This window comes from Physeter macrocephalus, chromosome 10, assembly GCF_002837175.3.
Source record: "Physeter macrocephalus isolate SW-GA chromosome 10, ASM283717v5, whole genome shotgun sequence".
Taxonomy (NCBI): Eukaryota; Metazoa; Chordata; class Mammalia; order Artiodactyla; family Physeteridae; genus Physeter; species Physeter macrocephalus.
The window spans coordinates 8,659,001-8,671,468 of NC_041223.1; the positions used below are offsets into that span (position 1 = coordinate 8,659,001).

At 44.4% G+C, this 12,468-nt stretch overlaps 1 protein-coding gene across 1 annotated transcript in view; it reads left to right on the top strand.

The window, feature by feature from the left end:
• The window catches only part of EZR (ezrin), a 48,370-nt gene that overhangs the window by 1,439 nt on the left and 34,463 nt on the right, over window positions 1-12,468 (top strand). Inside the window, 1 exon segment of the mRNA XM_024122571.3 lies at window positions 311-397. Within this exon segment, the coding sequence (XP_023978339.2) occupies window positions 311-397 (87 nt within the window).

Below are 12,468 nucleotides of genomic sequence, written 5' to 3' on the forward strand. Positions count from 1 at the left end.
CAGGCTCCGCGCTCCCCGCCCCGCCCAGCCCACCCGGCCCCCTCCCCGCGGCCCCCGCCCCGCCCACCCGGCCCCCTCCCCGCGGCCCCCGCCCCGCCCACCCGGCCCCCTCCCCGCGGTCCCCCGCATCCCCTCCGCGCAGGTCCCGCCCGCCCGGCCCGCCGTAATTGCAGGTTGGGCGGTGACTCATCCCCGCGCCCGCCCAGCCGGTTCTTAAGCAGCAGCGCGGGGTGGGCGCCGAGTCTCGGGGCGGCGGCGGGAGCAGGAGGAGGGCTGCTGGGCGCTCTGAAGGGGTTTCCTCTGCCTCTAGGTCGGGAAAACCGTTTCAGCTGCTGTTGGAGAGTGTGTTTGCAGGAGACTGAGGAAGACCCATCAGGAACCGAAAATGCCGAAACCAGTAAGTAACCCAGTTTCTGGGCGGGGTCGGATGCTTCGGGCATTATTTTCAAGTGGAGTTACCTGGGCGAGGTGTTGGGGCAGTTTTTTTTTGTAGAATAGAGCTCTTTTCTAAACGGACGAGAGGGCAGGAGTAGGGAATTGTCTTCTCTCTTTGTTATTAGTTGGTCCTTTGTGGAACTCCTGGAGAAAACAAGATTATGATGCTTTTCTCTCTACAGTCTTGTTTGCGAGCCACCCGCCCCGCCCCCAGTGGTTTGGGTCTTTTATAAAAATTAGAATCCCCTTTTACGCGGTTTCGGTCTGTTTAAAACCTGTATTCTAATGCAACTTGGAAGTTTCTTAAAAAGAAAAGTCGTCTAAATCGCAGGGAGAGTCAGGTGGCTTCCGACGGAGCACGCCAACTCCCTTCGAGGGTCTGGAGCCAGCTGCACCCCAGCTCTTTCTTTGGCGCTTTAAAGGGCATCCGGCAGAGAAGACGCTGTCCTTCTGGGGGCAGCTTCGTTCCAGTCCATTTTACGACAGGCCCGTGAAGCTGTGCTCTGTTAACCCGGGAATGTGCTGGTGGCAGCAGGATTCCTATCTGAAAGAGGTTTAGTGATGAATTTGAATTGCAGATGAAGGAAGGTAGCCCTGGAGTTTGATTAGGAGGCTCCTGGGCCCTCTAGTCCTGCACTGCCGGTGCACGTCGTAAACGTCAGCTGACTGGAGCGTTGCTGTGCCCCCATCTCTGTCCCCCTGCATCTGATTATGTTGCCATCTCGGGTAGATTGTGGCCAGGCTGGGCTTTTATATAAGGCTTTCATTTAAGTTGTGGGAACGAGGCAGGTTCTTTGTGACCGGCGTTTCTTAGAAAGTTGTATCTGTTCTACCAGCTTTAACACAGGTGAACTGGTGGCTAGATATTGGGGAGAAGATTTTGGAGTTTTGAATCACGGTAGAGAGAATATCTGGATTCATGAAAAATTGCAATGAAAGATACATGTGGAATTTATTTCTTGTTTTTCAAACGAGTTGGTTCTGTAGTCAGTGCTTATGTGTTTTTTCTACTGTTAAATTTTAGATTCTCTAAAAGGAGTTCTTTATTAATAAAGTTTTACTTTATTGTTAGGTTAAATAAATTACTGTTAATATGCTAAAAGATTCAGAAGCCAATAGAGCTTTTGCCTAGGTTACATCATCAAGATGATTCATTCGTGATGCAGAAAATTTTTTTCCTACACAGAATTCTTCTTTTAATTTACAATTTGCGATTGGCATGTGACGTTCAGGGTTTACAATTCCTGTGATATAAAACAGACCCAAGCACAACATCTTACTCAGGGCACAGTCCTGTGCTGTGTTACACAGAGCAGTGATCAGGAGATTACCTTTCCTGGTGTAGTTTTCTTTATTTCATTAAAAGAAAAGATGCAGAGTTCAGCTTTTAAAATATGACTCAGAAAAAAAGTCAGTAAACCTGTTTCCTGTCACTTTTTCTTTTTCATAAGCATCTGTAATTTCTTTTATTTTTCTGGCTTTTTTTTTTTTTGGTAGTAAAATTTACATTAACATACAGTTTACCATCTTAATTATTATTATTATTATTTTTTTTTGCCATACGCGGGCCTCTCACTGTTGTGGCCTCTCCCGCTGCGGAGCACAGGCTCCGGACGCGCATGCCCAGCGGCCATGGCTCACGGGCCCAGCCGCTCCGCCGCATGTGGGATCTTCCCGGACCGGGGCACGAACCCGCGTCCCCTGCGTCCCCTGCATCGGCAGGCGGACTCCCAACCACTGCGCCACCAGGGAAGCCCTACCATCTTTATTTTTAAGTTACGGTTCAGTGTCATTAAGTACATTCACATTGTTGTGCACCCATCGCCACCATCCATCTCCAGAACTTTTTCATCTTTCCAAACAGAAACTCTGTACCCATTAAACACTAACTTTCCATTTCCCCCTCCCTCCAGCCCCTGGCAGCCACCCCTCTACTTTCTGTCTCTGAGTTTGACTCCTCTAGGTGCCTCATATAAGTGAGACTACACAGTATTTGTCCTCTTGTGGCTGGCTCATTTCACTTAGCATGATGTCCTCAAGATTCATCCATGTTGTGCTGTGTGTCAGAATGCTCTTCCTTTTTAAGGCTCTCTTTTTATTTCTTAGGACAGGTGTGTTTTCATTTCATTTGGCTTTGAAGTTCCTTTATGATGGATCAGAAACTTGGAAAATGTTCTTCCAACAAAGTGAAGATAGTTGTTGAACTGTTACGGAAGGCTGGTAGCCATCCTTAACTTTTAACATCTTTGTATGTTAGGGTCCCAATAACCAGAGTAAGATTTTGAAAGACTATATTTTGTATAATATTTACAGTTATTTCCAGGTGGTATTGTGAGGTCCCCTTTTATGTGAGCCACAGCTGTTTTCCATAGGAAATTTCTACCTAATTTTGGTGGGGGAGGGTCTTGGAGATTTTGCCTTGTAAAATGAATACACTTAAGTCTTTCTCCATGTGAATCCTATGAGGGCCACTCCAGAGATCACTAAGAGCTTACTGGCTGATAGGCATTTCTAAGGCTGTTATAGAGTATCTAGTTTTTGTTACTGTTGTTTTTGGCTCCCTCGTAGATGTTAAAGCTGAAGCATCCAATAACAAGCTCTACAGATGTGTCCTTTGAACAAATGGTTATTGATTCCTATTATTCAAGCCCAGATTAACAGTTTTTTTAGGTGGCTTCCCATGATGATTTTTAACAACAGGATTGAAGGCAAACCATAAAGATGGCTACGTCTGCATAGTCACGGTTGAGTCTCCTCCAGACCTCTTGAATTTGTCAGGCAAAGTATTGTTGATTGGTATGTCTGAACAGAGTCAGTGGATGACTCTATCTGTAAAACAATTATGTAAATGAAATAATATTTACTTGCTGCGTTTTCTCTTAATACTGCTTCTGCGATCACCACTTGTTAAAGACATTGCACGTCCACTAGTTCAGTGAGCATCTGTCGCCCCGGCGCCAGGCACAGGGTATCGCACAGACGGTTGCAACAGATCTTGTCTTTGGGGAGCTTGCAGTCTGGGACCCAAGCCCAGACACAGGCAAACACTGGAATGGGAGCTGGAAAACCCTCTGGGAGCCATCCAGGAAGGAAAGAGGCTTAGGTAAAGTGTGACACAGCTGAGAGGAAAGCCACCGGTGCAGAGATGGGCAGGCCGGTGCAGAGATGGGCAGGCCGACTGAGAAGTCTTGCTTGATCCCCCGGGGCGGGTGATCCCCCGGGGCGGGTGTCGTCCCATCCGTGCCCCGCCCCGCCGCTCCAGGACTGTGGTCCATTGCTTTTCCCAGCTGCTCTGGGCTCTACTCTTGTGTGATGGGTAGACTTTCAAGGAGAATGGTTTGAGGTCCAGAAGGCACCACGCCCTCTGCCCAGCTGGCCGGTTTGGCCTGGTGCGTCCCTGTCATCTGGGGAGGGGCACGGGCTTTGTGCCCAGGGCTCTGGCTCAGGAAGCAGCCCTCGTGCCCACGGTTCGGCTGAGGGTGACCAGCGGGCTCCTTTCCCCTTCCTTCTTCCTTTCCCTCATACTCACTTTCTTCATTGTGACGGAGAGGAGGCGTGGGGCGTCAGGAAGGAAAACCACTGCAGTCAAGCTTGGGGATGAAAAGGGTGTTGTGCTCCAGGCCAAGCTCTCTTAAAGCTTTTTTCAGAGAACTTTAGCTTGAACTGCCTTTAAGTGGCACCCGTGGATGCCTTAGCTGTTCATTCCTAAAGTGTCGATATGGAAATTTCTAATGTAAAAGTAAGTTTTCTCCCTTCAGTAGGAAAACTCTGAAAGTGTGTTCAAAATTCTGCCCTATGCCAAAATCTTAAGATAATTTCTGAGATGACCTTGTCTCTTGAGAATACGTAGCCTCTTCCACTTAATATTTTAACACGGTCAGAATTCACTGAATATCCTAGTACATCCCCCCGCCCCACTGAGGAGCACACATGGGATCTGTTTCCCCGAGCCCCGCCTTCGCCGCGCGCAGCTGCTGAGTTAGGCAGCTAAGGTTTTCCCATGTGGCGGTAGGAGCGCTGGCTGGGCTTAGTCATTTGTCGTCACACTGGAAGGCACAGCGAGTGTGTCTGTACGTTCACGCGTCCGTTCAGCAGACGTTTACTGCGTTACTGTGCTGGATGTTGAGGCTGCCGAGGTGAGCAGGCACAGAAACAGTCCCTGTCGTCATGGATTTACAGTCTGGTGAGAGGGACAGGCTGTAGTCGTAGAATAACGTGAATGTGTGCGATGGCGTGTGCGTAGGGGGAGTGCTCATCGGGGGTCAGGAACGCACCTCGACGCACGTCGTGACTGTGCTGGGCGATGTGAAGAGTGAAGGGGCGTCCTCCAGGTGAAGGAGGGAGACAGGGGACATACCCTGCAGCGAGACGGGAAACGGCTACATGGGGGCTTAACTCGCGGAAGCGCTGAAGGGTTTTGACTGGAAGGAGGTGACCTGATCAGATCAGCCTTTTGGAAGGTCACTGCAGCTGCCGTTCCCGAATCAGCAGGAGGTGCTGGGCTGTGGGAGGTGGTGGCAGCCTGGACCAGGGCCGGGCTGCGGGTGGAGAGAAGCACATGTGTCTGGGAGGTGAACTTGATAGGACTCGGTGATAGATCGGACGTGCAGGGGCGGACGTGCAGGGGCAGAGCGCGGTGTCGAGGCTGCCTTCTGGTGTCTGGCTTGCGTTAAGTGTTTGGATGGTGGTACCATTCACTGAGATAAGGAACCTGGAAAAGGATCGGGTGTGGGAGGGGAGGTTGAGGGTTTGGTTTGTACATGTTGTTAATAAATTTGTGACTGTGATTGATGAAAGAACTCTTCACCTTCTTTCATTAATGTAACCGCTGCCCCCTGCCAGAATATATACAAATACCAGACTTATTAAACGATAGTATTTTTAAATCCACATAGACTAAAAGTGATCCAGCAGCTTTCTTATGTTCCTCCTGAGTGTATGTACACACTATAGACACACGTAGTTCAAAGTTAGCATTAATTTACTACAGGGTTCTCACATTTGGGTTACGCGATTATCTGGAGACGTGAAGCTTCCTGGTCCCTCACAGGACTGCTAAATCCCCATCTCTAGGGCTGGGAGGACTGGATGTCTGTGCTTTAGGTCCCCGGATGGTTCTGATGCACCCCAGAGTTTGGGCACTGATGATTTCATAGGAAAAGGACAGTTTTTATATATTCCTCTCTCTCGGTGGGGTTGATGCTGGTGGTCGTGCGTGGGCAGCGAAGCCCAGTGCGGTTCTGGAGCCTCCGTTCAGGCGAAGGCTCTCACGCTCTCACGAAGGCGAGTACGCGGTCCCAGCTCCTAGCGCCACGGGTGCCCTCATTGGTATTTGGAACGCGGCCGAGGTGGGAAAAAGGAGATGGGGCTCAGGCTCCAGAAAGACAGGACCAGCTACGATGCACGAGAGAATCTCTCTGATTTGAACTTCTGTCTGCAGGGTGTCCAGTTGCAGAGCTTAATTTGGCAGTGACCAGCGAGCTTTCAAATTTTGGCTCTCTTTGTTTTTAAAGGGGAAAAAGAGGCCAACATTTCCTATTAAATGGCAGGGAACAAAGAGACCCCATTCCTTTGTCTTCTTTTCTTTCTTCTCTTATCCTTCCATGCCAGCCTCTCCTTTTAGTTACCATCCTAAATAATATTGTGATTTCTAACAACATTTTGAATAATTTTATTCATACTTGCAGTTTGGGAAAGGAAAGCAACATCACTATTCTTAGTGAATTATAATTCTTTAATTTTTTTTAACTTAAACTTGTGAATCTGACAATTTGGAGATTCTTTGGATGATTCAATATGCCTCTCTCTTACAGTGTTTAGACATTTCAACTCTAATCTGAAGTAGTAGAATTCAGTCTTTTTTCAAAATCAGTGAATGCATTTTGAATTATCCTTTATATTTTATTTAATTTCCGTAGTAACTACACTTGGGATTCTTCAACTACTCCAATTAGTTTTTAATTTAAACAGTACACAGCACTGTAAAGCAATTATACTCCAATAAAGATGTTACAAATATGTATATATTTATATCATTTAAACACTAACTGTGTGTCTGCCACTATTAATTAAATATGGAATACTTACTGAAGAGACCAGAAAGTTGCATTATTTTCCTTCTAACATGCTTAGTATCTATGGCTTTTGATGTAAAGAATAAAGATCTTATTCCAGACTTCTGTAAATAGTTTTTTTTAAGAAAGAAAAATAAACATTGTGCTGTGATGTGAGTTAGAGACTTCTGACTATAAAGTGAAATACTTAATATATAATTAATATACATAATTTTTCCAAGTAAAAATGCAAAGAGCTATAAAAAGAATAGTTTCATAATTAATTTACTATTTACCTGCGCTTTGGCAAGCCATTTAGTTTCTGTGAACCTCAATTTCGTCATTTGTAAAATGGAAGTAAAAAAAAAAAGTTTTTAAGTGAAAAGAATGTGAGATAAACTGAGACAAAGCTTATACCTATGAAATCCAAACAATTTATCTTCAGATGCTGTAAGTTTTATTTCTTGTGTGCTCTTTTCCCCTGAAACATATTTTACAAACTTTTCAGTGCAACCTGTAGCTAAAGCTAAGGGCTTTAGTTCCTGAGTTGCTATAAACCAGGTAAAGTTTGTCAATAGATCTTCCAAGGGAAACAGCAAAGTGAAACATTTGAGTTATTTAGTAAAAGGGAACACTTTACCTCCTTCTCATCCTGTATGTCTTCTGTGTCTTCTAGTTGTCAGTATTCCCTTGTAGGTCACATGGGTTCCTTCCTCATTTATTGAAGCCCTATTATATGCGCTAGGTGCCAGGTCTATAAAAATAAATAGGATAGGTTTTTGCCTTGAAGGGATTCTCAGTCTAATAGGGGAGTCAGATATGTAAACAAAGAATTGCAGTGCAGTATAGTAAGTGTGGTAATAGAGATACAGAATATTGTGTACCCTAGAGAGCCAGGGAATGCCTCCCAGCTGGGTGAGATTCTTCAGGTGGGTGTTGAGGGGTGCATAGGAGTTACCCTTCTGCCTTTGGGCACTGGTGAATCAGGCAGCAGCAGTGGTCAGTTCTGTTTTCCTTGGATTATGATTCACATTGCATTCTCCAAGCCCTTTTAAACACCTATAGATAAACAGTAATGCTGTTTCAAAGGAAATGGAAAAGTGCATTAACGTAATAATCTTTTTAACCTAATATACTTAAGAAGACAAACCTTAAAAGCAAAATGAAAATTTTCTGACCTTGAGCCACCCCACCCCCCCGCCCCCCGTATGCGGGCCTCTCACTGCTGTGGCCTCTCCCGTTGCGGAGACGCGCAGGCTCAGCGGCCGTGGCTCACGGGCCCAGCCGCTCCACGGCATGTGGGATCTTCCCGGACCAGGGCACGAACCCGCGTCCCCTGCATCGGCAGGCGGACTCTCAACCACTGCGCCACCAGGGAAGCCCCGAGCCGACTTTTATTGATAAAAGAAAGGATGAAACTGTAATAAACAGTGTGAGACTTTGCTTTCCATTCTGTTAAATTTGAAGTCACTTTCCACAACCTAATTTTCTTTTCTGTTTTTGCCTGAGAGATGATCAGTTTGAAACTGTCAATACCAAAAAAATTTTTCATATCAGATATTATAAATAATTGTTTTTACTTCAGGATGGGGTAGGTAAAGGCCACATCTGGCTGTGGCCTGTTTTTTTGTGGGCTGCCTAGCTAGGATTGGTTTTTTTTTACAATTTAAAGGGATTTTTCCAACAACAAGAACAAGAACATGCAGCAGGTGCCAAATACGGCCCCCAAAGCCTAAAATACTGTCTGGCCCATTACCGGAAAGATTTGCCAACTTTAGGATAAAAATAATTGTTGTTAAGCCTTTGTTACAACCTTGTATATATTTAATGACTAAGCTAATAATATTTGGAAGTGGATCCACCCCATTGGTTCCAATTTTTAAAAATTTTTTGCTAAAGTACAAAGAACTTGTTTTGTTAGTCAGCGTCCAGTGCATCGCAGGCCTGAGCCTGGATGTGTACTGTGAGTGCTGTCACCAAGCAGCGGGCATGGCTGGGGCTGAGGTCATGTTTTAAACAAGGCTGCTGTTCTGTGGGTCTTGTTTCTATAGAGAAGGTGGTAGTGTCTTGTGTCACATTTGCTAAGCCATTGTATAATGACAGATTTCTGGCGTATGCTAAAAGAAAGCAATTTGTACCTGATATTTGAGTTGGAAAGAGAATGTTAGATGAGTGAGTTGTGTTTTTATCACTGATCGTTTAAAATTAACTATTGTCTGCGTCTGAATGTTTGAGTGTAGATAGTTTTATAATTTGATCCCCGATTGAGACCATTTTATCTAAAGTAGAGCCCCTCACTGTCCACCCCTTGCTGCTTTATTTACTTCAACTTATTTCTACCCATAACAATGATAGATACTTGTTTCTTTGCTTTCTATCTTTCCTGGCCACAAAGTGAGAAGCCAAGTGGTTTGGGGGAAGAAAAAGCATCATTATCTGCTTCTAGAACAAACTTTAAATGCTTGCTTTATTGGCAGGTAAATAGAGGGAAGGAGGATGAGGGAGCAGGTAAACAGGCCTGCCTCTGAGCGGGTGGCCTCGGGCGGGCACCCCAGCCTCCCTGAGCCCTGCTTCCTCATCTGGGAAGCAGGATCCGAGGGCCTGCCTGGCACAGAGGACAGAGTAAAGGTGGCCAACTCCACTTGTAACTACTGAATTCTAATCTGATTAAAAGCTTTCATACCTCATGATGGGCTTTTTTTTTTTCCTGACTTAGACTAATAATGTAATAGATTGGGCCTCCCCTTTTTCCTGCTCCCACGGTGAAGACCACCACATCCCTGCATAAAATTCATTTGTTCGTTCAACAAGTAGAGTACCTACTGTGCGCCAGGTTTTTTAGGTCCTGGGGATACATTGGTGCACAAAATGGGAGCAATACCTGCTTTCAAGACGCCCACACTGTAGGGGAGAAGACAAATACCTGCTGTCAGGGAGTGGTAGGGGCTGAGGTCAGTTCTCATCCCGGCTTTGCCAAGAGGTACAGGTAGTTTTGTTCTTTTCACTGACTCTTGTTGCGTGAAGAGTTAAAACCGTTGGGCAGAGTGACTTAGGAATGGGCAGAGTGTGACATATTTTGGTTTGTTTTTTGGTAGATCACTCGACGTTGCACCACGAGCCAAGGTGATATTTCTCCAAGGACCTGTTTTCACCTAGGTTTAGTGATAAGTCCGTCGTCGTTTGCCATACCTGCTTGGATTCTTCCATCATTTCTCAAGCATGTGGTTTGGTGAAATTTATACCTTTTGAATAATATTTTGCTTATTGTACCATTATTGCATCTATAGGTTTTTTTATAAAATAAGTCTTAGAAGGATATCCAGTCTTATTCCTTACATTTTTAAAGAGAAAATTGAATCACAGATCACTTGGTAAAAGCTTAGGACAAATTTTAAATTGGAACCACCTCTTTATTTATGAAAATGTAATATGTATGTTAGCCTAGTATCCTTGTTGAGATGTTTCATTGCCTTGGTTATTGGTAATAACCAAGTAATTATGGTTGTTGTTGGTAATTATGGATGTTGTTTCTTGGGTGTTCAAGTATCTGCTTACATAATACATTGCTATTTGGGTGAGACACTTACTTAAGTGGGACTTAGATGGGGAGATAAGGTGGGGAAAACTTGATGTTTATTAAGAAAGTGGCCAAACAGGGCAGTTTGGAAACATAATGGGATGACAAAGCTCCAAAGGGCATTATATGATTTGAACAAATCAACTGTAAAAAGAGAGTTTTGAGGCAATGGGGAACAGTTGAATATTGACTAAATTTTAAATATTAAGGAATAGTTTTTAATTATGTTGGCTATGATAGTGGCGTGGTGGTTTTTTATATGTGTATGCTTGTATATATATGTGTGTAAGCTTAAAATATATTCATATTTAAAGTCCATTAGGGCTACATACCAAAGTTTTTACAAGTGAAATGATACACAGTGATCTTAGAATGTGTTTTAAGTGGTAGAAAGCGTAAAGGAGTCAAGAATGCCAGAAGTAGCCGTGTCGTAGGTGGATGCAGAGCACACTGCAGCTCATTGCACTGTTCCCTCTGCTTTTGTGAACGTTTCAGAGTTTTCAAAATAAAAAGTTGTTCTTTACAAGCACATTATAGGGGTGGAAGGGAAAGATGCTGTCACTTTTCAAATCACCAAATCCCTGAGTCACTAGAGAGAGAAAGCGGGAAGGGACGCTCCTTCCCCTGGGGTCTGGGTTCCCGGGGAGCCCGCCCTGCCTGCTGCTGGGCCCCAGGGAGCAGTTCTCCATGGATCCCCGGAGCGGAACCGCAGTTCTTAGACCTTTGGTGTTCTGATCAGATGAGGGGCTGATTTAATCCCACCTGGGCCCTCTCGCCCTCCACACACCTTTTATTAAAGGAGAGCTCTAGTCAGAATTGCAGTCGACTTGGAAACACACAACTGTTTGTTCCCGGCTAGTTCCTCTACGGCTCTGTATTCCCACGATTTTTTTTTTTGATGGGGGAGGGGGTGACCCAACTAGAAATAGGTCATTGTCTCAATAGCAGCATTCTCAAAGCTGCACATTGGAAGCAAGCACACTCAAGTGTGAGGCATTACTTAGTGGAATTGTATGCAGCCGTTTTAAGAGATGAGTATGCAGTCTGTGCTGGGACTGGGGATGGGGGCAGGGTGTGAGGGGCTGAGACCTGCAGTAAATGCAACGGCCTGTGAGCTGCAGGGGCTGGGTGGGCGAGAGGGTTACTCCCAATCAAGGAATTAGGTACATAATTGTAATCCCACTCGGGATGTAGCATACTTGATTGTGACAGAGTACAAATTGAAGAGGTCTTTTTTTTTTTTTTTAACTTCATATAATTTCAGAGAGTGGTTTAAAGGCATAAATTCAGTTGAAGTGGGCTTATTCGAGTAGATTTTGTTAGCTGGCTGATTTAGCTTGGACTTTTAAATAATAAAACTATTGGGGTCTTACTCTATTTTTGATAGATAGCAAAAGTGAAGGCTTCTTGGTCAAGTTCAAATATATCTTATCTAAGCTCCTTATAGGAGAAATGTTCTTTAATACTACAAAATATTACGGCACATGTGATCTTAACTAGGGGCAAAGATTTATTTCAGAAATGGCGCAGGTTTAAGTATGGCTTATTTTATATGCCCTTCCCTAAAACAGCAGGTTAGCAAAGGAATTATGTTGTTTTGACACTTTCATTCTTTCATAGGCTTTCCTCCCACCAGATTAGAAAACTCTTCACAGACTTCTAAATTTACAAAGAAAACAGTCCACTCCAGGTGGAATGAGATTTAGTCTTTAGGCCTTTAATTTCCTGTTTCAGGAGCCTGGAATTAAAATCCATTGTACCATGTGATAGCCCTCTTGGCTCTGTCCCTTACTTGGCGTCTTTTATGGGATCCTAAGTTTGTGGATATAATTAACCTCACTTTCAGTGAACTAAATCGGTGCTGAAGTATGTATGACACACCTAGTAAAACTGAAATGACATATTACAGAATCAAGACTTCACAAGCTTATTAGATAAAGTGACCTTGAACGATAATTTATTTTGCCTCCCTTGGGGCGGGGAGAGGAGAGAGGGATAATGATTATTTGTGTTTCTGGAAAGGAACAGTTTCTTTTGCAGAATGTAACATTCTCTGATTCTGTATTTACCCCTTCCTGTGGAAAGTGGTGTCCAAGTGTCCTTGTTTAAATTTACACACAGGGTGTATGTCATTCCCAGTGTAGAAGAAATCAGTTCCTACTTACAGACACTCCCAAAAAAAGATCTTAAAAATCGACAGCCAATAGGTATTAGGAATATTATTTTTACATGCCATTAGCAGGTAAGGAAATCCCCACCAGTGTTACCCTGCAGCACAGATTTGGAACTTGGGTGAGAATGACAGTCCTTTCGTTTGTCAGATGCTTGGAAAGCAGTCTCTTACTGCCTTCAGTTTCCTCCTTCCAAAATTAGTGCCTTAACCTGGTGAACAGTGGGGAGGGC